Source organism: Apteryx rowi, unplaced genomic scaffold (genome assembly GCF_003343035.1).
Source record: "Apteryx rowi isolate R43461 unplaced genomic scaffold, aptRow1 scaffold_1243, whole genome shotgun sequence".
NCBI lineage: Eukaryota > Metazoa > Chordata > Aves > Apterygiformes > Apterygidae > Apteryx > Apteryx rowi.
Window position 1 is genome coordinate 3,265 of NW_020447468.1, and position 22,556 is coordinate 25,820.

The window sequence follows — 22,556 nt, forward strand, 5'->3', positions numbered from 1 at the left end:
GAGTGCTGGTGGACACCAAGTTAAGCATGAGGCAGCAATGTGCCCTTGTGGCCAAGAAGGCCAATGGTATCGTGGGGTGCATCAGGAAGAGTGTTGCCAGCAGGTGGAGGGAGGTGATTCTCCCCCTCTMCTCAGCCCTGGGGAGGCCACATCTGGAGTACTGCGTCCAGTTCTGGGCTCCCCAGTACAAGAGGGATGTGGCACTACTGGAGAGAGTCCAGCGAAGGGCTACAAAGATGATTAGGGGACTGGAGCGTCTCTCTTATGAGGAAAGGCTGAGAGAGCTGGGACTGTTTAGCTTGGAGAAGGGAAGGCTGAAGGGGGATCTTATCAATGTGTACAGGTATCTGAAGGGAGGGTGTCAAGAGGATGGGWCYAGACTCTTTTCAGTGGTGCTGAGCGACAGGACGCGAGGCAACGGGCACAAACTGAAACACAGACACTTCCATCTGAACATGAGGAAAAACTTTTTCACTGTGAGGGTGACAGAGCACTGGAAGAGGTTGCCCAGAGAGGTTGTGGAGTCTCCTTCTCTGGAGATATTCAAAACCYGCCTGGACGCGATCCTGTACAATGTGCTCTAGGTGACCCTGCTTGAGCAGGGGTGTTGGACTAGATGATCTCCAGAGGTCCCTTCCAACCTCAGCCATTCTGTGATTCTGTGATTGTGTGAAAGAGAAGTGATTTGGACTGCTCTGTGGGAACCCTGGGAGATATCTGGATGTTTAGGGCTAGCCTAATCCTGCCCCCAGCTGAGTCTTTTGAAACTCCAAAGAATTCAATGGGAACAAAGTTTTACCAATACTTAGCACTTGGGAAAAAAACATCTCTCTATGCACTAATCACTTCAATATTTGACATTTTGATTTCAGTGCTCAGGATGATCAGGGTATTGAGGCTGTGCCTGCGCTATTATTGGAAATATAACTAATCAATGACCTGAACCGCAGACAGAATGTATGACTGATTGCCAAACACCAGGTTGGTGACCTTTGGCTCCCCGTGTTCTTGGACTTTCATTCTTGGAAAGCATGAGGTACACACTTACTCAGTCACATAAGCTCAGCTTGCAAACATTCACCTGGCTCTGTACCGTACTGAGGATTCATCAGCAAGCATAGGGGAGGAGACAAAACCTACCACCAACCACAGAAAAAATATAACCCTTCACTGGAGAAGAGGTTTATGGACTATCACAAGTGTCTCTCACAGCAAATTTCTGCAGGAAGACAGGGATCTGGATTTTCATTTCTCTCTGACCTTCTGCAGCAAATACTTGGCTGAATAGAGATGGACTGGAGCAACTGCACTTCTCTGGGCTTAGTGCTCATCCTGACTTTTCTATTCATTATGAAAATAGGAGGTTTCTGGAATGGCTACCTGAGGAAGAATTTTCCCCCAGGACCAAGAGCATTACCTATCATTGGAAATCTTCATTTGTTTGATTTGAAGAGACCTTACAGGACTTATCTGCAGGTAACCACTACTTTTTCTGCCATTCCATCACTGTCCATATCATCAAGCCACAATGTTCCAGATGTCAGAAAGTGTCCCCTACCACAGCCTGGGTGTCATATCCACAGATGATGTAGGCCTATAGCAAGGAACAGGAGCCTGCTACTTGCGTGGAAAACTTTGAACACAGCAAGATTGGTTCTTTACAGCAACACCTTTTCCCTTCAACTCCCTGCAACTTCATGAGTGTTGGTTTCAGCCCTAAACAACTCTGAAATCAATAACAAGAGCTCTCCTTATTTTTGTGGCATTTTGGTGAAAAGATTCAGTGAAAGGAGGGATTTTAGAGAAATGGGATAGCTCTTCATGGCCTACATAGCCATAGTTAAAATATTTGGGGTAGTCACCACAAACTTCTGCCTTCATTGAGTTGACAGCCCCTTACATATCACTTTCCTCTAATGAAGGACAAGTGTCGCGGTCCGCGGGAGTGACGGGAATGAATCATACGCATTCACAGATTGCAGGTTCAATTCCATCTTTATTCAGCAATTTGCCCATTTTATAAGTACAGGTATTCGGCGCTCTGGCCCTTGATTGGTGGTTCATACAGATTATGTCACAGGTAGCCAATCATKGCACCGATCACGCACGCAGCGGTCATGCCTTGTACCTTGCTGCTTGTTTAGCAAAGCTGTCTAGCCCTTAACCTTGGTTCCCACTGGCTTCTGCTAGCTTATCTGTACTTTCTCAGGATGTATCATTCCCAGCTGCACCAGTGTCCTTGGTAAAACTACTTTAAAGCACATAGCAGCGGCTACAGTCTGAGGCCTAAGGCTTCAGCAAATTTAGCTACTCATGCTAAGCAAGTTGTGCTAAGCAACTAATCCTAAACAGTGTAGTTCCATACTCTATATTTCATATAGATTGTTGTTCTGAAGTACCGCAAGGGCCCCAACAGACAAGACTTCTTTGTTCCTCAAAGCTGAAGACCACTACATACTCTCAATATTAAGGGCCAAAAGTTGCCATAATATACAGCAAAGATCTAAGCAAACCTGAATAATAAATCTTTTATTCTTCTTCTAGTGTTTTCTTAACTTATTTTGTGGTAGTTTTTTTCTCTGATTTGGAGTCAAAAGACTTTTATGAAACTGATCCTTCCTTCCTTTTCTCTTTCCTGCTTAGTCACTGAAATTCCACATATCCTACTTGTTGATGATATTAAAAGGGATATTTGAACTTATACATTCACATGTATGTTACAACCACAGATCAGAGATCACTCAGATGCAGTATCTGGAAAATCATCTGTAGTTATCCAAAGCAGGACAACTGGGTTGGCAAAAGCAGACTTCATCTCTTTCCATGCTAAGAGAACCAACATGCCTCTGCCGTAATTCCAGTGGATCCATTCCAATGGAGGAGGTTGGTCCTCTGATTTGAGCTTAGTGCAGGGTTTAAAACTCACACATACTCTCTGTCTAAATGCAAACAAAAACCATATACTCGTCCATAACATTAATATTTCAAATATTGGAGAGCCCTGACTGGAGAACACGCTTTGAAAAGATCAAATTTTGCCACAGCTACACTAGTCTGGAATAACAATCTCACCATCAAAGAAGCTACCCTCAATTCAGACACATGTCATTGCTGCTATATCATTTTATATAGTTGGCTGGACTTTGTTAAAATAGCTGATGAACATTCTGTCTACCACTGGTAAATATTTGCCTTGTGTTTCTCTGTCCAAACACACTGGAAATTAAGTGCAGGCAGGAAAACCACCTCCTCTTGTTAGGAGAATCAAGAACGTCATTGAGTTGTGTGAACATGAATCTGCCTGGGCAAGCTATACAGCTACCAGCTTATGCCAGACATCATCTCTGGGATCCCCTTTGCAGAGAGATTCATGGTGAATGTAGTCACATACAAATAGTGAGAACATACCCAAGGCTATATCCTGGCCCAGAAACCCACTGTTTTTTTATACAATAATAATAGCCAAGGATTGAATGGTTGAATTAGTTTGAAGTGGAGCAGCAAAAGAAACATAATAACATAGGGATCAGGATGCAAACATGAGTTATAAAACTGAATTCACATGGGTTCCAGAGGGAAGACAGATCTGTCAGCACAGAGGAGACTATAAGTGGCTCATGGTTACAATCCTTGAATGACTGATGGTTTAAGCTGTTAATACTTCTGCTCTGTTTAGCACATCGGGATTCTATCCCTGACTGTGCCATTTAGTCATTAGTCATATAATATCTGGCACATTCACATTATTAAAGTAAGTAAGTTCTCTTCCTCTGTTAAGAATTCTTATTAAGAATTTAACATTGTGGTAACCTAGAGGCAGGACAGGAAGATAAGCAGCACTGAAGGGTTGTGAATTTCTTTGCAGGTTGTAAAAGCTGTAAATCACTGTTATCTTCTTCTACCAGCTGTCCAAAGCATACGGTCCAGTCTTCAGTGTTCAGATGGGGCAAAGGAAAATAGTAGTGATCTCTGGGTATGAGACAGTGAAGGAGGCTCTTGTAAACCAGGCAGATGCATTTGCAGAAAGACCTAAAATCCCAATCTTTGAAGATCTGACCAAAGGAAATGGTGAGCTGATTTTCTTGTTCTTCATTTGACTTATTCAAAAAACGTTCTGCTACAGAAGCAGTAGAGGCTAACACATCACTTTGGATCAGAGATCATATAAGGCAGTGGAAATAGGGAGTAATTTCACTGATTTCAACAGGTTCATTCAAATTTGAAGCTGTTGACAGTGGAAACAAAAACAACTGTAACTATCTATATTCAAAAAAAAAAATCAATGTCCACCAAGTTATTCTCACTGCAAAAAGGCTAATGGAGACAGTGCCATACTTTCAGGATCTAGAACAGGGGCACACATGACAGGGAAAGCATTTCTAACTCTCACGGTATAGTTCTGGGCTTCTGTTGTTTGGAGTTTAGCATAAAACCTCCTTTTTCTGAATCCACGTGACTATTATACCACTCATTTCAAATGATGAGTAGTATTTTTAAAATCTACATGTGACAGTAGGATGGAACACATACAGAATTGGGGATTTATGTTAATGAGGGAAATACTGTTTACTGGCCTGGGTAACCAAATGAAAATTTGACACCCAAACTTCATTCTGATTTTGCATTTGAATTTCCTATTCACATCTCCAAAGCTTCTCCAACAAATTCAGGAATAATTCAGCAGACATTTTCATAATTTCCTCTATCATTTAATCACATTACTGCATGTAAGCTTTCTTCACACCTTACTTTTTCCTTTGAAAAAATATAACTAAAGTAGTTTTATGGTGTATAGCAATTTCAATGAAAAATTGATTGAGGAGGTTTTAAGGTCCAACTTAAGTTGTGAAGACATCTGTGCCTAGTCAGGTATTTACTGCAAACATCAGTGACTTTGGCTCTAAATTCAATCCCAGTTTCCAAAGTATAATGCCTAGCAGTTCGAATTTAAATTTCCAGTGCTCCCATTCTTTTAGTGACAGGTGTCTCTCAACAGTCATTAATATTTAATTAAACATCTTTTAAATAGCTTACTTTCATTCTTTCTGTGCAGCAAAAAGCTCAGACATATTTAAGAGAAGTTTTTGTGGATATTTTTCTCAGACAAATGGAATTTCACCTGTTTTAAAAATGATTGATATTAAATATCTACATTATATATCTACAAATTAGTTATTTAAATTCTTCTGCTGCCTTGAAATCTTCTCTTTGCTTCAGGGGTTGTATTTGCTCATGGTGAAAACTGGAAAATCATGAGAAGATTTACTCTCACAACCTTACGAGACTTTGGAATGGGAAAGAGGGCCATTGAGGACCGCATTGTGGAGGAATATGGGTATCTGGCAGATACCATTGGGTCACAAGAAGGTGGGTAGATGATTCATTCTTCAGATCTCTAAGTTTTGTTCAAACACCCAGAGGCTTGCCCGTAACCTTCTCAAACTCTGACCTTTAAAAGAAATGTTGTTCTCCAGGCTGTATCAATCTTGCTCAATTTGGCTCCTATCAGTTGCTTGACGCAAATATGAAAGGCTTCTTCTGAAGTTCTAGCAGATGTCACTTGGCTGAGCTCTGTGCAGATTCACAGTCTTTTGCCCCAAAGGGTTCCCAATCTGAATGGACAAAGCTGCGATTGGAAGGCATGACATACATATCACATGCAGAAACTGAGGAATGGGGTATTTTATATGTTCTTTCTGAGGCAACCTAGACATGAGGCATAAATAGGAACAACAATAAAATAACAGGTGATATAGTAGGTGATAGGTAACAGGTATCATAGTAGGTGATATTAAAGAAACCTGCAAGGGTGGACTTTTTCTCATCAAACTTGAGTCATCCAGAAGGCAGATGTTTAAGCTAATCAGCTAGGTTAATTTTGTAGTTGAGGAGAAAAAGACAAACAGGCAGATGTTTGGAGGATGATTCTTCCCACCTGACTTAGGAGAGGATGAATCATCTCTAGGAGCTGCCTCTACCTAGTCACTGTGGAGGGAGCTTAGAAAACTAGCTTGGGCAGGACACCAAATTCTTAGATTATGAAAGTTAAAGAAGGTGGATGTCATCCTGCTTGTGCATTATGACCCTTTTCAGCAGAATCACAGAATCACAGAATCACAGAATGGCTGAGGTTGGAAGGGACCTCAGGAGATCAGCTAGTCCAACCCCCCTGCTCAAGCAGGGTCACCTAGAGCACATTGTACAGGATCGCATCCAGGCGGGTTTTGAATATCTCCAGAGAAGGAGATTCCACAACCTCTCTGGGCAACCTGTTCCAGTGCTCTGTCACCCTCACAGTGAAAACGTTTTTCCTCATGTTCAGATGGAAGCGTCTGTGTTTCAGTTTGTGCCCGTTGCCTCGCGTCCTGTCGCTGGGCACCACTGAAAAGAGTCTAGTCCCATCCTCTTGACACCCTCCCTTCAGATACTTGTACACGTTTATAAGATCTCCTCTCAGCCTTCTCTTCTCCAGGCTAAACAGGCCCAGCTCTCTCAGCCTTTCCTCATAAGAGAGATGCTCCAGTCCCCTAAYCATCTTTGTRGCCCTTCGCTGSACTYKCTCCAGTAGTGCCACATCCCTCTTGTACTGGGGAGCCCAGAACTGGACGCAGTACTCCAGATGTGGCCTCCCCAGGGCTGAGGAGAGGGGGAGAATCACCTCCCTCCACCTGCTGGCAACACTCTTCCTGATGCACCCCACAATACCATTGGCCTTCTTGGAATCTTACGTTCTTGAATCTTACMTTCAAGTAATTTCTGGGACATCACATATGTTATAGAAATAAATGYTTTTATAAGTTCTTGCAGTTACCTTCCTCTTCAACTTTTGATACCTCTGGGCTGACCTTAGATTGTTGTTGCTGGGGACAAAGCAAGCTCTTTTACATCTCATTGGAAAACATTTTCATGGGCCTGATCAAATGGCTCAGAATCTCCGGGGTCACTAGACCCCAAAGCAAAGGTGGAGTCTTTGGTGAGAGGTTTTCTAAGCTTGCCCAAGAGAAACTCTCTGGTGGGATTCACATTCAGATTCACACTTACATTTCAGTGTTTTGGTGTCTGTTCAAAGAGGTCTGCAGATGACACAGGTGCCTCAGCTCCCATTTCATTCAAAGGTAATTAGAATGGGATTCAGTTGCACAAAACTAGAGGTCTAGTGTTGTTTCAGACACCCAAGTATATCCAACAGGTCTGCTTGTGTCTGGCAAATTTTGTTTGTTGGCATCATTCTCTAAAAGAAAATAAAGATAATCATAAAAACAATCAATAATAACAGAATAATAAATAGCAATAATCTAGTATTAAATTTACACAGCCTCTTGCCACAATGTAATATATTCTTTTCTTTGTTGAATAGGAAAGCCCTTTGATGTTAGTAAAATCATTAATGCAGCAGTTGCTAATATAATTGTGTCAATATTACTTGGAAAACGATTTGACTACAAAGACTCCAGATTTATAAGACTACAAAATTTGACCAATGAAAGCGTGAGGCTTGCTGGGAATCCTTTTGTTACGGTAATGTTGAACATTTTTATGCTGTTATTCCACTGGATGCAGTATGAACGTAATAACAGTGCACCCTTATTCTGGTAGTCAGTCAAGTCTAATGACCAGAAAAATCTGAGATACTGAGAGATAATACTTAGGTTTATCAATGCTTGGGGCAAAATAAAGCTTGAGAGACAATCTGGGAATCTTGAAGCAAACAATCAAAACCCCTCCTCTCTCAAAACAAGACTTAAGCCATATTTTGATGATTGCTAAATCTGCACTGAAAAAATCAGGCTATTCTCAGCTCCTCCGTGCTCTAAGCTATTTGCTCCCTTGGTGTGACTGATATGGATGTAGAAATTAATCTATCTCAGGGACCATGAAATGAGCGCCAGGACAGAAGTTGTTCTTTGCCCTGGGCCTCTCTGGACTAGCCTGAAGGCTGGAATAATTATTGTGGAGGCAGCAGGAACTTCTGCCTTGGAGCACAAAGTTAATTACACATCAGGGAAGAGGCATGAGGGTCCTTAAAGACAGTGGTGGGGAGACGGCTACTTTTGCCAGAGCTATTACTCCTTCCTTGGCCCAATCTCAAGGACCATGGGGAAAAAGGACAGTCAGAACCATGCTACCTGAATTACTTCTGTGGCAGCAACCTTCTCCCAGACACTCTCTTTCCTGAGAAATCAGAGACCAAGCAATATAGTGCACTGTCTCAGAAGATGGTGCAGGAAGAAGCTGCAAAGCATGTGGTCTGCCTATATGAGGAATCCTGCCGCTGAATATATTTTCCCATCCTTTCAGCACACAGAAATGCCTCAATGAGTAACATGTTCTGATATCCCCACACAATGCTATGGCACACTAGCTTCACTTCTGTTGCTTCGTGCTTTGAAAAAGAAAATATATAGCAGAATAAAGAATAAAGCCGAAATAATAAAACAAGTTTCTGGACAACATTTCAGTTAGCAGGTTTTATAGCTTCCTTTTGTAAAAAACGTGAAGTTTCAGGTTTTTTAACCATTTCCAGTCAGCTGCATAGATCCCATTGTATACGTCTGAGCAGTTCTAATTTCATTCACAAAAGGACAAGGGTTTTACACACCACCATTCATACTGTTCCAATAGTAGCAAAATAAGGCTTTTTACTCTGATTTCTTCCTCATATTTTGAAATTGTGCTCAGTATATGTTTGTGTGGTGAGAGAGTCTAAAATGCATATGAAATAACTACGGTGGCCTTTGCATCTTTGCTACTACTTGCTGCTTTTCAAAGATGGTAGATTTGGTCTGTGAGGAAGGAGAATTTGTCAGAAACATCAGCATAGCTACACAGGTCTGTCCAAAGACCCCTCTGTTCCACCATCAAGTCTCCCTGGTGGCCAATTGCAGCTGTCTGAGCCTGACACTTGTGCTATTTTTGCAAAGCAAGTCTCTTAGCTTCCAGTAATTTGTGTCCAAGAGGTTCCTGGTATTCAACAGGCCTTGATGGATTTTCTACCATGAATTTATCCATCACTTTTTTGTGTTCTATATATTAATGTTAAGTCTTTGTCTTTTTTATCCACAAAATGGTCACAATAGTATTCATTTGCTTCTGTAAAGTGCTTTCAGACCTTTGGCTGGTAAATTCTATGTAATGTCTTTTGCTCTTATAGATGTACAACATCTTCCCATGCCTTGGATTTCTCCTAAGGGCTCAGAAGACTCTTCTTCAAAACAGAGATGAATTTCATGCTTATATACAAGTTACTTTTGTAGAACATCTCAAAACTCTGGATAAAAATTATCAGAGAAGTTTTATTGATGCTTTCCTTGTTAAACAGCAGGAGGTAACTGAATCTTTTCTCATGACTTCAAACTCGCATGGTTATATGAAGACATTTATAATTCTCTTTCAGTCCTTATAATTACACCTATATTTCTTTGGGAGTCTATCTCTTAAAAAATGCATGTCTTATAAACTAATAGAGTTGAATGGATATTTTACCTGGCTAGAACAAAACAGTTATGCAGGCTTCAGGCTCATACAGGAGACAGTGTCTTTGCAGTTCCAAAGCCTTTCATTCAGCATTTAAACAAAAAAAAGTTCTCTCTCTCAGCTTTTCTCCAGACTATATTGTTATATTTATTGAGGCTTTACTTCTTATCTATTCTCTCTCTTGTCCTAGTGCTTCTGGCTCTCTCACAAACATAAGCCGTTACAGAACAAAAGCAGTACCTGGGCCTTACTGGGATCCTTATTTGGAGGCTAGCACATATTTTGGTTACCTTTTTCATGCAGAAGCCTAACTCTTTTTGCAGCTGGTCCCAGTAAGCACAGAGACCATGCAAAACAAAATCACTGTCAACAGACTTCTCAAGGCCCAAGCTCAAAGTTCTTCCTTCTCTTTCACACTTTTTTTTTAAATTATAAGATTTATTTCTTAGTAAAATGTTTAGCTAGCTAAATTGAATTTTCCCACAAAAATCCCTAAGATTTCATCTTTTTATCTCATCCACTTCATCTTTCAGGAGAAATCCACTACCAAGAGGTATTTCCATAATGGTAACTTGCTAAGCTTGGTGAGCAATTTGTTTACTGCTGGTGTTGAGACGATTTCCACCACACTAAACTGGAGCTTTCTGTTGATGCTAAAGTATCCTGAAATTCAGAGTAAGTGGTCTTGTGACACATGCTGTTACACTCAGGGCTTTAGGAACTGGACAGAGGCCTTGAGGGTCAACGTATCAGTCAATACACTGAGCTAAAAAATCCAAACTTTCAAGCTAATAWTTATCAAGGGATTGCTGCGCCCTATGGTTCAGACCCAGTGAGGGTCATACTAGCCAGTGTAACAGTAGATTACATATCAAGTTCACATAGGCCAGACTCTGCTCTTGGTAATATCTCATTAAAAACATGGAGCTGTCCTGTGCTAGGCAATGAAATTGTTCAAGGTTTCCTTCAGAACTGAGATCTTCATAAACCAAAGGCTCAAGAAGATTTAAAATGGATGGTACTGAGGGTTTTAAATGTCTGAGAAGATTTAGAGAATTGCTCTTTGTATAATAGCTGCATTCCAGTCCATGTTACAGGGCTGTTAGGAAGCAAGTTGGTTTTTTTTGAGATACCTCTTGGTCAGAGCAAGAAACTTTAGGCAGAAGAGAGGGAGCAAAATGCAAATTGTTTCTTACTCACTGGAAAACAAAAAACAAAAAAGAACGTAGATAATCTTGGCTGAAATATGGTTCAGAATGGACCAAAGTAAAGACGTATTTATTCTTTTTCTTTGGATTGGGATATTACTTACACTGTGTTGTACCAGGAAATGGTAATTTAGAATCCTGGCTAAATCTGCAACGTTTTAAGTATAAAGTCGTTAGGTTTCATTTCCATGAACCTGTAACTGAGAGGGGCTGCAGAGATTCACACACAAATGAGAGTTCTGCTATCTATCCGGGCCCACTGAAGCTGACAGAACATGCAAGCAGGGGACTTGTACTGTGTCTGAGTTTCAAAAAGGGACTTTCCACTACATCTGCAAAAATGACTTGAAGTTACTGCCTTCCACCTGCCAGAAGACAAATAAAAACACAAGACCTAGAATGGAATATGAAATTAAAACAAAGTAATTTCATTATTACTGTTGTTATTGTTTTATTGCAAGAATATACACTTTCATATCAATAAGTATGATTGGCAAGGAAAAATATTGATCACCAAAGAGTCTTCTGAAATTCTCCATTTAGCTTTCTTATTGGTAAAGAAATAATCAGACATTGTAATACTGTCCACATCCCATTATTTCTGAAAGGAAAAAAAGATTTTGAGAGAATTCATTATTTTCACTTGAGGTCTTTTATACTTTGCACCAGTAAAGCACAGTATGTCTCAGGGACAGATGAGTCTGTGACTCTTACAGCGTATTTTCTTCTCAGGAAAAGTCCAAGAAGAGATAGACAGAGTGATAGGGTCAAACCCCCCACGAACTGAGCATCGAACTCAAATGCCATACACAGATGCTGTTATCCATGAAGTTCAGCGATTTGCTAATATCCTGCCATTGGACTTGCCTCATGAGACTGTTACAGACGTCACTCTCAAAGGCTATTTCATTCCCAAGGTGAGATGCTTGTAGCATTGCTTTTCTTACCATTTCTCCTATTTCAAACCTGTTAATGTGAGTTTTGAGACCATGATAAATATGAACTCTCTTGTGAAGTCACAAAGCAGCAGTCAGAATAATCTCATTGTCCAGGACAATTTCTTTAGGTTAAGATCTTATCGCCATCACTGTCACCACAGAACATATTTTTCCACAGAATAACTCCACTGTCTAATTTTACAGGGAACCTACATCGTCCCCTTGCTGACTTCTGTCCTGCAAGACAAATCACAGTGGGAGAAACCAGAGATGTTCTATCCTGAACATTTTCTTGACTCCCAGGGAAAGTTCGTAAAGAAAGATGCTTTCATGCCTTTTTCAGCAGGTACCTTCTCTTTTTATATTGCCATTGGAAGTACAGATCTTGGACAAGATTAATTCGTATCAGTGGTTCTTTGTTTTTGAAGCCTGGCCTCCTCACATTGTCTTTCACATGGGACCATTTCACATTTCAGATTTCACAAATTTCTCAGGACACACTTCTGCTCGGGTTGAGTACTCACAAAGGTCTACCCATTCCTTCAACCTCCAGATGTTCTTAGTTTCTCAGCTAGTATGTCTAAAAGTCTTGAATGACTACAGCTGAGATCAAGTCCTCATACCCTGTGCCTATGCAAAGGGATTGCCTTAAATAAATATTCAAGTTCCCTGTAAAATCAAAGAAGATGATATGGTTGCCTTTTGAGGCTTCTGCAGACAGTTACACTCACCTAAGCCTGCATATCTACATGGCTACATCATAGCCCAAAACATGGGATATTTCTACCATCATGATGACTGCTACTTCTCTGGCATTTTTTCTGCTTTTCAGGCTCTGTCATTGTTCAATTAAGTTCTTGTACATCAGTCTCTGGTTAATTTTCTATCACACCCACAATACTCTTTTTTCTAGACCCTATTTGTATATTTTTAATTCTTTATGGCATCTGAATATGGCCTTTTCTTGTGATACCCACCACCCAACACACAGTAAAATCCATTCTTTCATTAAGGAAAATTTTGATATTCCAAACTCAAAGGACTTCTTTTTTAGATTGAAGTCTGCAACACCTCTTTCACTCTGTCAGCTTCAGATTGACTTCAAGTCACTCCTTTTATTAACCAAAGGACAGAGACATGTACACAGACTCTTATTTCTAACAGCACCTTGTGATTGCACGGTCTTCAGGCCTAAATTCTCTCCACCATGCGCCAGCCAAAAGCATGTTCGGGAAGTGTCAGGTCTGGGCATTCCCTGAAGGCTTAGTTCATAGCATGGCCATGTAGCAACTCCTCATTTTCCACTTTCTGTCACAGAAGGGAGAAAAATCGTCTTAGTTCATGCCTTTATTAATTCAGGTGTGTCATCATTGTGCTGTGATTAAGAAAATTTATAAGCTGCTGAATATGACCAGAATTGAAAAAAACATATATTCACTGTGCATTTGAAGACAAGCTTATACTAGGGGCTCCATAGACTATCTCCACCACTTTCCCCCTCTATTCCTCCCTAGCCAGCATTGGTGAATTTCCAAGGTCTGTTCAGACAAAATTTAATTCAAGCAAATTCCCTGTGACTAGGCTAAGCCTTCCAAAGTTGGTGTGGGAGCCAAATTGCAAACTGACCCTGAGTAAAGTCAAAATCTGAAAATGAAGAAAAATACAAATTTTTTGAAAACCAGAAGTAAGAAATTCAGATGGCATTTCCATACATTTCTGCCCAAATATAAGCATATAGTCAGCCCATTTAGACAAAGCAAAAGAAAAAAAATCACTTGGTGGCTTTATTATGATACTTCTGAAGATCAAGTCTCCTCTCTCTCAGATGATTTTTGTATCCTCCATTCTCTGGTTTACTGGTCAGCGAAATTTTAAGAGCTAGCTTGTTCTTTATGCATACTTGGGATATAACATTCCAAGTGTTATGGATTCCTGCTGTTCTTCCTCAGAATTACAGCTGCTCAGAAGTTTTTATTCCCTCCCACCATTGAAGAAGCAGCTGCTACTGATGTTCTTATGGCTGTTCCATATTTTGTTCTAGGGCGGAGGATCTGTGCTGGTGAGACTCTTGCCAAAACGGAGCTCTTCCTCTTCTTCACAAGCCTCCTGCAGCGGTTCACCTTCCACCCTCCCCCTGGAGTTTCTTCTTCAGACCTGGACCTCACCCCTGCTGTTGGGTTTAACATTGTCCCAAAAACCTATAAAATCTGCGCTGAAACACGTTCTTAGAGTTGTAATCTGCATCTGTTTGTTTCAAAAATTTTCAAATGATATTTTCATGATTTCTGCCTTCTTAATTCTTTGGCCAAAATCATTCATAACATTACATCATAATGAAGGCTTCCAGTACCTCTAAAACAAGGTGGCATTCTTTTATTTATTTATTTATTTATTACTGTTGGGAGGACACTTCCTGGGGACAAAATAATAAAGACCCTCAGCTTTCACCTTCTTACTTTAATTTTCACTTAATAATGTGTATTTGTTGAAAGCATATTCCCCAGGAAGGCTCCCAAGTCCAGATTTACAATTACATTTATGGACCATGAAGCTGTGCCTACTTTGCACTATCCTAGTTAAGAATAAGCACCTCAAAGCCTCTGTGGTGGATGCAGGAAATTCRGAGCTTCAGTTCCCCAGTACAGAAGAGCTGTTCAGTCTGGGCAGTCAGATGGGTTTGGATCTGCACATATGACATTCCCTGATACTTCTACTTCTTCATGGTAGCTCCCATGGCTTTGCCTCTCTGACTTCTCCCACATTCAGACAAAAGGGCATATCCAACAAGAATAACTAACTGTTGGAAAAACGTATGCAAGAGTGCTGGATTCTCTGTCTCTTGAAACTTTTCCTGTATCTCCTGAGGCCAGCTGGCACGGTCCATCACATTCACACTACTGAACTCCTTTAACCCTTAAAACAGGGTAACTGCACCCCAACCACCTCATAAGAACAGTCCCTGGTCCGTGCTAGACCCCAGACCATGACCAGGAACTTCTTGGGTTAACAAGCAAGTCTGCTGGGCCATAATTGTAGCAAAGACCATTCACCTTTCAACAGCAGGGACAATCAGGCTCCAGTGCTTGGCCAAGGTCCTGGCCCTGAAAGTATTGGCTGATATTCTCAAAACAGTAATGATTATCTTGGAAACACTAAAGGTGACAGAGGTAAGGAAAGCAGAAGGCAGTGTGAAGGAGTTAAAGTCCTTAGTGCTGTCAGTATCTGCATAGAGGAAAGGAAAAACTTTTCTTTATATCTACTGGGAATAGGACAGGAAGCAAAAAGCTTGAATGGTAATAAGAGATTCAAACTAGACATTAGACACCAAGTTATCATAATGAGGCATATTACAGAAGCACTGAACAGACACCTGAGGAAGATCGAGAATCTGTGCCTTTAACACACAAGAGCCTTATCCCTAGTCTCAAATATACATTCTTAATGGACTASGTGGATTTTCAACCTTATGCTCTTCTGTTGACTGGTACTACTTCTAAGAGTAGAAGGAGGAGATAATCCATTTCCATGAGACTTTCTTCTCATAAACACATTTCAGAAGTGAAGCAGACAGAAGCTACAAAGCTCATATTAATGTTTCAGTAAGCTCCCCTACCTTGACTTTACAACGGGGGTTTTTGACTGGAAAGTCAACAGTCTTCTCTGAACAGACCATGCTTTTTCCTCCAAGAGATTTAACTACCTAGGCAACCTGAAATTCTGCCTTTCTTATGGCAGGATCATGTATCGTATGACCACGTCAGGCTCTTTGTTGAGGTATCACAATTTATCAGATGTTTATTTTCTCTCTTCAGATCAAACACCCACTAGTTGTACATACTTGAAAATTATTTCTTCTCTCTGTAAATAAAACATCTACATAGCTTGTGTAAAAATGGTTTAATTGGGTTGAATAAGATAGAATATAGAGATAGAAACCTTGTCCCAACAAAGGCAATGGCAGAATTTACCTGGACTTGCCAAAGACAAGGATTATACTCTTGATATGTTCAGAAATCGTGAAATATGCACTATGGTGACCTGCAATTCTCGCTTTTCTGTGACCATGTAGAAATTCTCTTTGTCTTAGGCCACTAGCTCTCTCCTGTCAGAAATGCATGCTTTGCTCAAAAAATATACGAAATTTAAAAAAATTGAGGAAGTAGAATCATATCACGGTTTTCTGAAACCATATCTGCCAGCCCTGCATGAGTGACTCAGACATTGTGTTTCAAATGGCACAGCACATACAAGTGAGAGCAGCTTCAGCTTTGCACTGGTTTGTGCATTCATATATTTAAAGGCAATATGAAACTTAAAAAGCTAAATTAATAATGGAACATTTGCATATTGGCAAAATGAAATGTCTCAATCCACCTTTTTTGCTCCTTTTAGAGAATTCTGGAATTTCTAGTCCAGGATCTGCTGATATTTAAAAATCCGTTGTGCAAGAGCACTTTTGCCTCCAACTCTGCTCCAGGCATAGATTTAGCAAGGGGAGAGGCCCTGCATTAGTGCTATCCAGTGAGACACACGCACTGCAGGTCATGTCACCCTGGAATTGGCAAGTGGATGCGTTGAGCACAACCTTCTCCCAGACCTGCAGGCATCCAGCCCTGTAGCAACTCTGGCCCTTCTAAAGGTCTCTGTATGTAAGCTGTTTACCTTTACGAACCCTCCTGAGCTATCTTTAGTTAACCCATTAGATCACACCGCTAGTGATGCCAGAACAGATGCGAGGAAGAAAAGCAGCGTGTATAAGCAAGCCAGCCAGCTGGGTAATATGTGAAGATTTGTACCTATGTGAAGCCAGAGCTCATATTCGTTGAATTTTTAGCAACTTGTCAGCTGCTGTTCAGAGCCTCCCTGGCAGTTATTTGGCCATTGGGTCATTTTCTCAAGTACAAAGTCCAGCCTTGCCTCTCCAGCAGGCTAACCCCTCAAACCCTCTTTCCCCTCCCCTTTCTCTTCCTTGCTCTCTTTTTCTCTGTTTCCCAGATGACTTCAGGAACCTTCACAGCTTTACACAGTCCCTTTCCAACACCTGGAGTCTTTGTTCTACTTTTGGCTCTGTTCCACCTTTCTGTTGTCCTTCCTCATCAAACAGGTTTGCCAAAGCTGGTTCTCCCTCAGGCTTTAGTTAATCTGCTTTTGAAAAGAAGAAATAGGACTCCTTTTATTCTGGATCTGACTCCTCTGAGGTGCTGTAAACATGGCCCCTTCAGTAGGTTCAGTAGGTAAACACAAGCTTAAACCTAAATATAAATAGTCGCCCATTAGTATTTAATGACTGAATCTTAACTCAGGGCTGTGAGGAACCTTACCAGCAGTGCTGTGAACATGTTTACACAGAGATATCCCCCAAATACTAGAGGTATATAGCAAATTCGCCAGAATACAGCAACTATAAACACAGATATTCCCTTCACACTCACATCTTGCTTCTAGTTACACCCATTCAAATTTTGCTGAATTTGAAAAAGTAAAATTGTGGTGCAAAACTGGAACACAAATAGATTCATAGGACCATAGGATAATTCAGGTTGGAATGGACTGCAAGAGGTCTCTAGGCCAACCTCCTGCTCAAAACAGGGTCAGCTGTGAGGTCAGACCAGGCTGCTCAAGGCTTTAGCCAGTCTGGTTTTGGATTCAGATGAATTCAAACACAGTTTTGACATAGGTGTGACAGAAAGCACAATACCTCCCAAGGTCAAAGCTCACTGACAGGGTGGTACGATAAGTCTCCCGCTGTCCTCTTTCCCAGTGGAGGTCTGCTTTGAGCTAAGATCCAGGCTTTTTAGATGATATTGTATGGCATGATGCTTTCTAGTGTACTTTATCATGAGCAGAAGGCACCAGCGGAGTGCGGTGGAAGCAGTTTCCGTGACAGTGAAACATTGCTCACAAGGCAAATTATCCCAAGGAAACTGCTGCTGCATCACTGCTTTGCTTGTCTCGGGGGATAGATGGGTAAGTAGACACACTATAACTGGAGGTTGTAACATGAAAGGCTAACAAATACTGACTAAATAATAAAGTCTAGTGATTTTTAAAGTGCAAAAGAGAACCAGAGAGTACTGGACCAGATGCCCTGTGAAACATGACTCCTCCCATTTGAAACTATCTTCTGCAAGGTACTGGAGGAAGTGATCAGACCAGGACATAAACATATCTTTAGAAAAGGGGGTAGTCCTCCAAAGGTACCAGAACTAATTTATACAATACCAGAAACCTAGAGAAATCATAAAAGTTACGAATGTCCTCTGGAATTTGGTTTGGAAATGTATCTGGAAATAAAATCAGATTCCAAAACACTGTCATTAAGTCCATGTTCCCATCTCATCCAAGAGACTTCAGTACTTTCAAGAGCAATGCTTTGCAGTCAGTGAGCTCTGAGGTATCCACAGTATAGGTTACTGCATGACAGGATACACATAGCTAAAAGCTTTTCTTCCCAGCAGGCTTAAGACCAACTGGATTCACAGATCTTTTCACCATAACTGTGCTTCTTCCCTGAGTCTTGGAATAGTAACTGGACAGGAAAACAAATAATTTCTATGCTCCAACAGATCTGACTGAGATTGCTTTTTGCCCCAACTGTGCTTTCTGTACCATATTTATGGTCCATTATCCATGTTGTATTACCCACTGCAGTCACACTTCAGATTAGAAAGGAGAAGACAATCTGCTGAAAATTTGAAAAAAGCTGCAAAAAMAGTCAGAGCTCTAAAAATGTGTCAGAGATGAGATGTTGAGTGGGAAGAGCTTATGTTATCTAGCAGAAAACTACAAAAGGACTTCTCACTGTATAAACGGTGTATTGCAAAACATGCACTTTACTCCAGTCAGCAGAGGCCTGGGGATTCACTGGGTGATTTAGACTAATGAAATTGTAAATAAAATATAATTTCTTAATAGGGACTTAGACTTTTGAGAGTCTTCCATTGCTGATGGATTCATGAGCATGCAAAGTCTTTAAACAACAATCACCTATGAGATTTGGGGCCTGACTCATAGTTAAAGTTGTGCAGTGCTTTTTCCCATTATGGAGAACTGACCTGACATCATTCTTCAGCTCCRAGATACTAAGCTTGCCAGTGCTCACCTGCAGAAGTAGGAGGAAGGATTCTCTCCACCTTAAGAAAAGCACAGTGAAGCTCTTCGCATACAGTTGTACAAGGAGGAGATGAGATTATTGTAATGGCCTAGACATTTCTTACTATAAAGCTTGAAAAGCTTTTTTTGTATATGCCTCAGATGTATGCCAAAATTCTGCCTTGGTGCACTGAAACAGAAATTCACCTAATGAGCAAAGCAGAAGATAGAGTTCTTGCTACAGTTTTGTAATTATTATTACTTTTTATCTAAATTTAAACTGTTCCAACTATACATAAAAATAGACCTGCCACGGTAATCTGACATCATTCAACAAATCCTGTCTATAACAAATCTCCTATTATAACAAACTCAAGAAGCAGAATCAAATTTTTTCAGTGCCAATTATTCTGAAACAGAGTCAGCCTAGACCTTGATGCACTCRCAACTACTTATCAGTGTCTTCACTATTCTGCCTGAGCAAACTGTAATATAAAACTCATTTATCTGAGCCCCAAGGAGGTTTCTCATACTCAAGCAAGCTGGTGGTCTCTGACTTACTCCACTGTATCGTATGACAAGGGAAAAATCACAGCACTAGGCTGTTTTGGGGGAATACACCTTTCAACTGGGCCCCTAATCCCAGATCAGAGTGACTGGACCCAGGGGAGTGCAGATGTAGTGGAAGGGCAATACCAGAGCTGGGCTGCAAAAACAGATCTAACCTCAGGGGAGCATGAGGCAGGAGAGTGTTGTCTTAATCTCACACCCACGTGTGGAAATTAATATGCCTGTGAAAAGCAGGAAGCAAATGACCCATTCTTTTGGATTGAATAATCATGTAATGATTGATCTGGCTGTTAGCAACAAAGCAGCACAGTTTGGATTCGCAGCTGGCATAAATCACTCTTTCTTGCTGTATTGAATAGGGTTATGCTTCAGGAGATGGGGAGGACAGACATGGATAGGGAGGGCTTCAAATGCTACCTCTTGCATCAGCAGGGCAGTGGAAGAGGCCCACCCGACAGATGTTTCACTGCTCTAGGGTCAGGTTCACCAGGATATGATGCATGCGGGCTGGTTTACACAGAGCTGTAGATCCAACTTAACCAATCAGCAAGCTTTACCTTCTCTTTTCTTCACAGAAAACTGGTGGGAACCACAAAGAAAATAATTTCAGACTTAGGAGGCCTTGTTAATTTATAATAAGTGAACTTCAGCACTACTGAGATAAGTGAGAATCTGCATTATACCCTAATACAGAAACCAGATGGAGGACAATTTTATTTTCCCAGAATTAGAGATTTTCAGTGGAGTCATCCCTAGATACATAAACATAAATGTCTGTCAGAGTGCTTTGTATGACAACAAACTTATTTCCTGGACACTCTAACGTGCAATGCTTGGTAGAAGCCAACATTGTGTAACCCCATTGTATTAGCTATTATCGCACCATGTAGAGAGAATGGAGTGGAACTGACTCATTACTTAATTCCCTGCTAAGGACAACATAGTATTTGGTGAGCTGGTTGTTTTTTTAAGTATTTATTTCATTATTACTTAACAAGTTCACAAAGCTAATGCATTGTTATGGTGTAACTGATCTGGAAATAAAAGCAGGACTTTGCTATTGAGCCTGTGGCTAAAGCACTAGCTTGGGTCTCAACTGACCCAGGCTCAATTTTTTACACTATGTCTGTCTTTCTGTGTGATCTTGGTTAAGCTGGTTTGGGCCAGACCTAGAGGATTCAGCATTAAGATTCAGCAAAAAAATGGTAGTACATACTCAGCTGAATCTCAGTGCAACTCATACACAGAGGGCCTTTCTTAGCTAAGGGACTACATGGAAGTAGAATTAGTGGAGGAGGACAGGGAGGCAACATAGCAGCAATGTGAAGAAAGGACAAGTAGGTTAAGGGCAAAACAAAGCTGCAACATGACATATCTGGGTGAAATAGCTCTTGCAGATGCAGGTCAGGAAACTAGTTAAAAAATTTGCTGCGTGGATACATCAGTGGCAGCTTCCCAGGTGGAAGCATATCAAACCAGGCCCCATCCCTTTTTACAGGGTTACCTGTAGCCCTTCACTGCATACTAATTTAAATCCTTGAGTCTGACACTCATGATGTTATCCACTATAATTTGCATTCTTTAGTTAAATTGTGCTTTACTTCCAGCATGTTTTCTCATCCTACATTTCTGCTAAGAAATCACAAGACTGGGATAATCACTTGATATACAAGGTCACACACCTGTCTTTCATCAAACATCTAAAACAATCACAGGTCAGCAATCAGAAGAAAAAAAATTACTTTCCCAGCAACAACTGGAGAAAATGGCCGAATGTTTCTAATGTACATTTCCCTTGATTAKCAAAAGACCGTGATCTCCAGCAAGAAAAACCTTCAGAGCTGCTCTTCCCATTATACTGACTGGTGCTGGTAGCACCTCGACAGATATATACTTAGCTAAAAAATACATGCAACTGGGCAAGATTCAGCTACAAATTTAGACAAATAAATTTTTGTGTCTGACTGTGTCTRCATGCACACTTAGGACTTCAGCTGTCTAGATCTCGAGCACTGCTTGAGATGGTTTAAGACAGCTAGTGCCCAGTGGTAACCCAGAAAAGTGTTGGTCTCCCATCTGTCCTTTGAACAACCTGAAGATGTCTCATATATACTAAGGCATTTGAAGTGGGGCTAGATGCCTATGTCTAAGCAAGTGAGTAGAGCCTAAAGTGTCTATGTTATCATTAGTCAATAGAGATCTGCTCAACAGAGTCAGTGGAAGCTTAGATAGTGGTTCAACTTACCCTAAGCAGACACTTATGTTTGTTCAGCAGTAGCTGCATCCTTCCCCAGGATCTTTTCAGACACTATGGCATATTAGAGAGATCTACATGGAGCTAGCAAATGTGACTGATGGGAGACTTGTCTTCTGGAGCAGCAGCTGCTGATCAGGAAGGATACACTTGGGCACTAGATGCCTTTGGCCAAACATATAAAGCACCTATTGTAGTTTATATGATAGGTAACCTGGCTTTTCTGGTTGTGCTCCTCAAGAAACAACCTCTCAGTCATATTTTTATTCTCCCAGTAGTCTCTTGTACAAAAGTCCTACCAGCTCTGGCAAATACAGGACTTCCGTGCATCCTCCCAGAGCCTTCTGTTATAGCATCCTTACTGTTGCTCCCAAGCACTCTCCAGACTCATGTAGTTCAGCCATAATGCAGATAGGAAATCCTCTAAGTATCAAATCAAAAAGGGTGAAAATTCAGCCCCAGGGKACCTATGTAAAACCCTCATTCATACAACTGAGACCAGGATTTCATCAACAGCATTCAGGATTTAGCAAAGGGTAGATGCCTGTGTCCCTAGAAAGTGTTGTCACTTCCCTTAAAGATACATCTCTACTTGGGCTCTCTTGACTGAGAGACAATGTAAACATCACACAGTTTTTGTCTGCCAAATTTTAGATGAGTTTTATATTGGTGTGTTTTATATTGGTCATTTACTCATAGAATTGATGGATGCCTGGATAACCTGGATGATGATTAACCCTCCTGGCTTATGATAAAACACCTATGTGTTGAAATTAAAATCTGCAAAAATTGTTTCCAGCCTTTGCTTGTTTAGCTTTTCTATGAGTAAAAGATAGATAGATAGAGAGGGAGGGAGAGAGAGACAGATAGATAGATATCCTTTTGTATAAAATGTGCTTGTATAAGACACAGATACATGACCTTGATCATAAAGGAGACACAGTGAAGAAAGGAGACAGACTTTTCCCTGTATTGGATATTGAAAGACTTCTTTACTAAAGCTTTTTTTTCTTTTAATTC

At 40.7% G+C, this 22,556-nt stretch overlaps 1 protein-coding gene across 1 annotated transcript; it reads left to right on the forward strand.

The window, feature by feature from the left end:
- The first annotated feature begins 1,271 nt into the window (after nucleotides 1-1,271).
- LOC112960930 (cytochrome P450 2K1-like) lies at nucleotides 1,272-14,052 on the forward strand. The gene is made up of 9 exons (XM_026055625.1): nucleotides 1,272-1,476; nucleotides 3,906-4,068; nucleotides 5,218-5,367; nucleotides 7,358-7,518; nucleotides 9,152-9,325; nucleotides 10,008-10,149; nucleotides 11,415-11,599; nucleotides 11,825-11,966; nucleotides 13,662-14,052. The coding sequence occupies exons 1-9, from the start codon at nucleotides 1,291-1,293 to the stop codon at nucleotides 13,847-13,849; spliced, it is 1,491 nt and encodes a 496-aa protein (XP_025911410.1). The 5' UTR covers nucleotides 1,272-1,290; the 3' UTR covers nucleotides 13,850-14,052.
- The last annotated feature ends 8,504 nt before the right edge of the window (nucleotides 14,053-22,556 follow it).

Coding starts and splice junctions, on each gene's coding strand:
- LOC112960930 (XM_026055625.1), top strand. CDS start 1,291: ATGGACTGGAGCAACTGCACTTCTCTGGGCTTAGTGCTCATCCTGACT. Junction 7,519..9,151: donor CTGGGAATCCTTTTGTTACG/GTAATGTTGAAC, acceptor TTGCTCTTATAG/ATGTACAACATCTTCCCATG. Junction 11,600..11,824: donor AAGGCTATTTCATTCCCAAG/GTGAGATGCTTG, acceptor CTAATTTTACAG/GGAACCTACATCGTCCCCTT.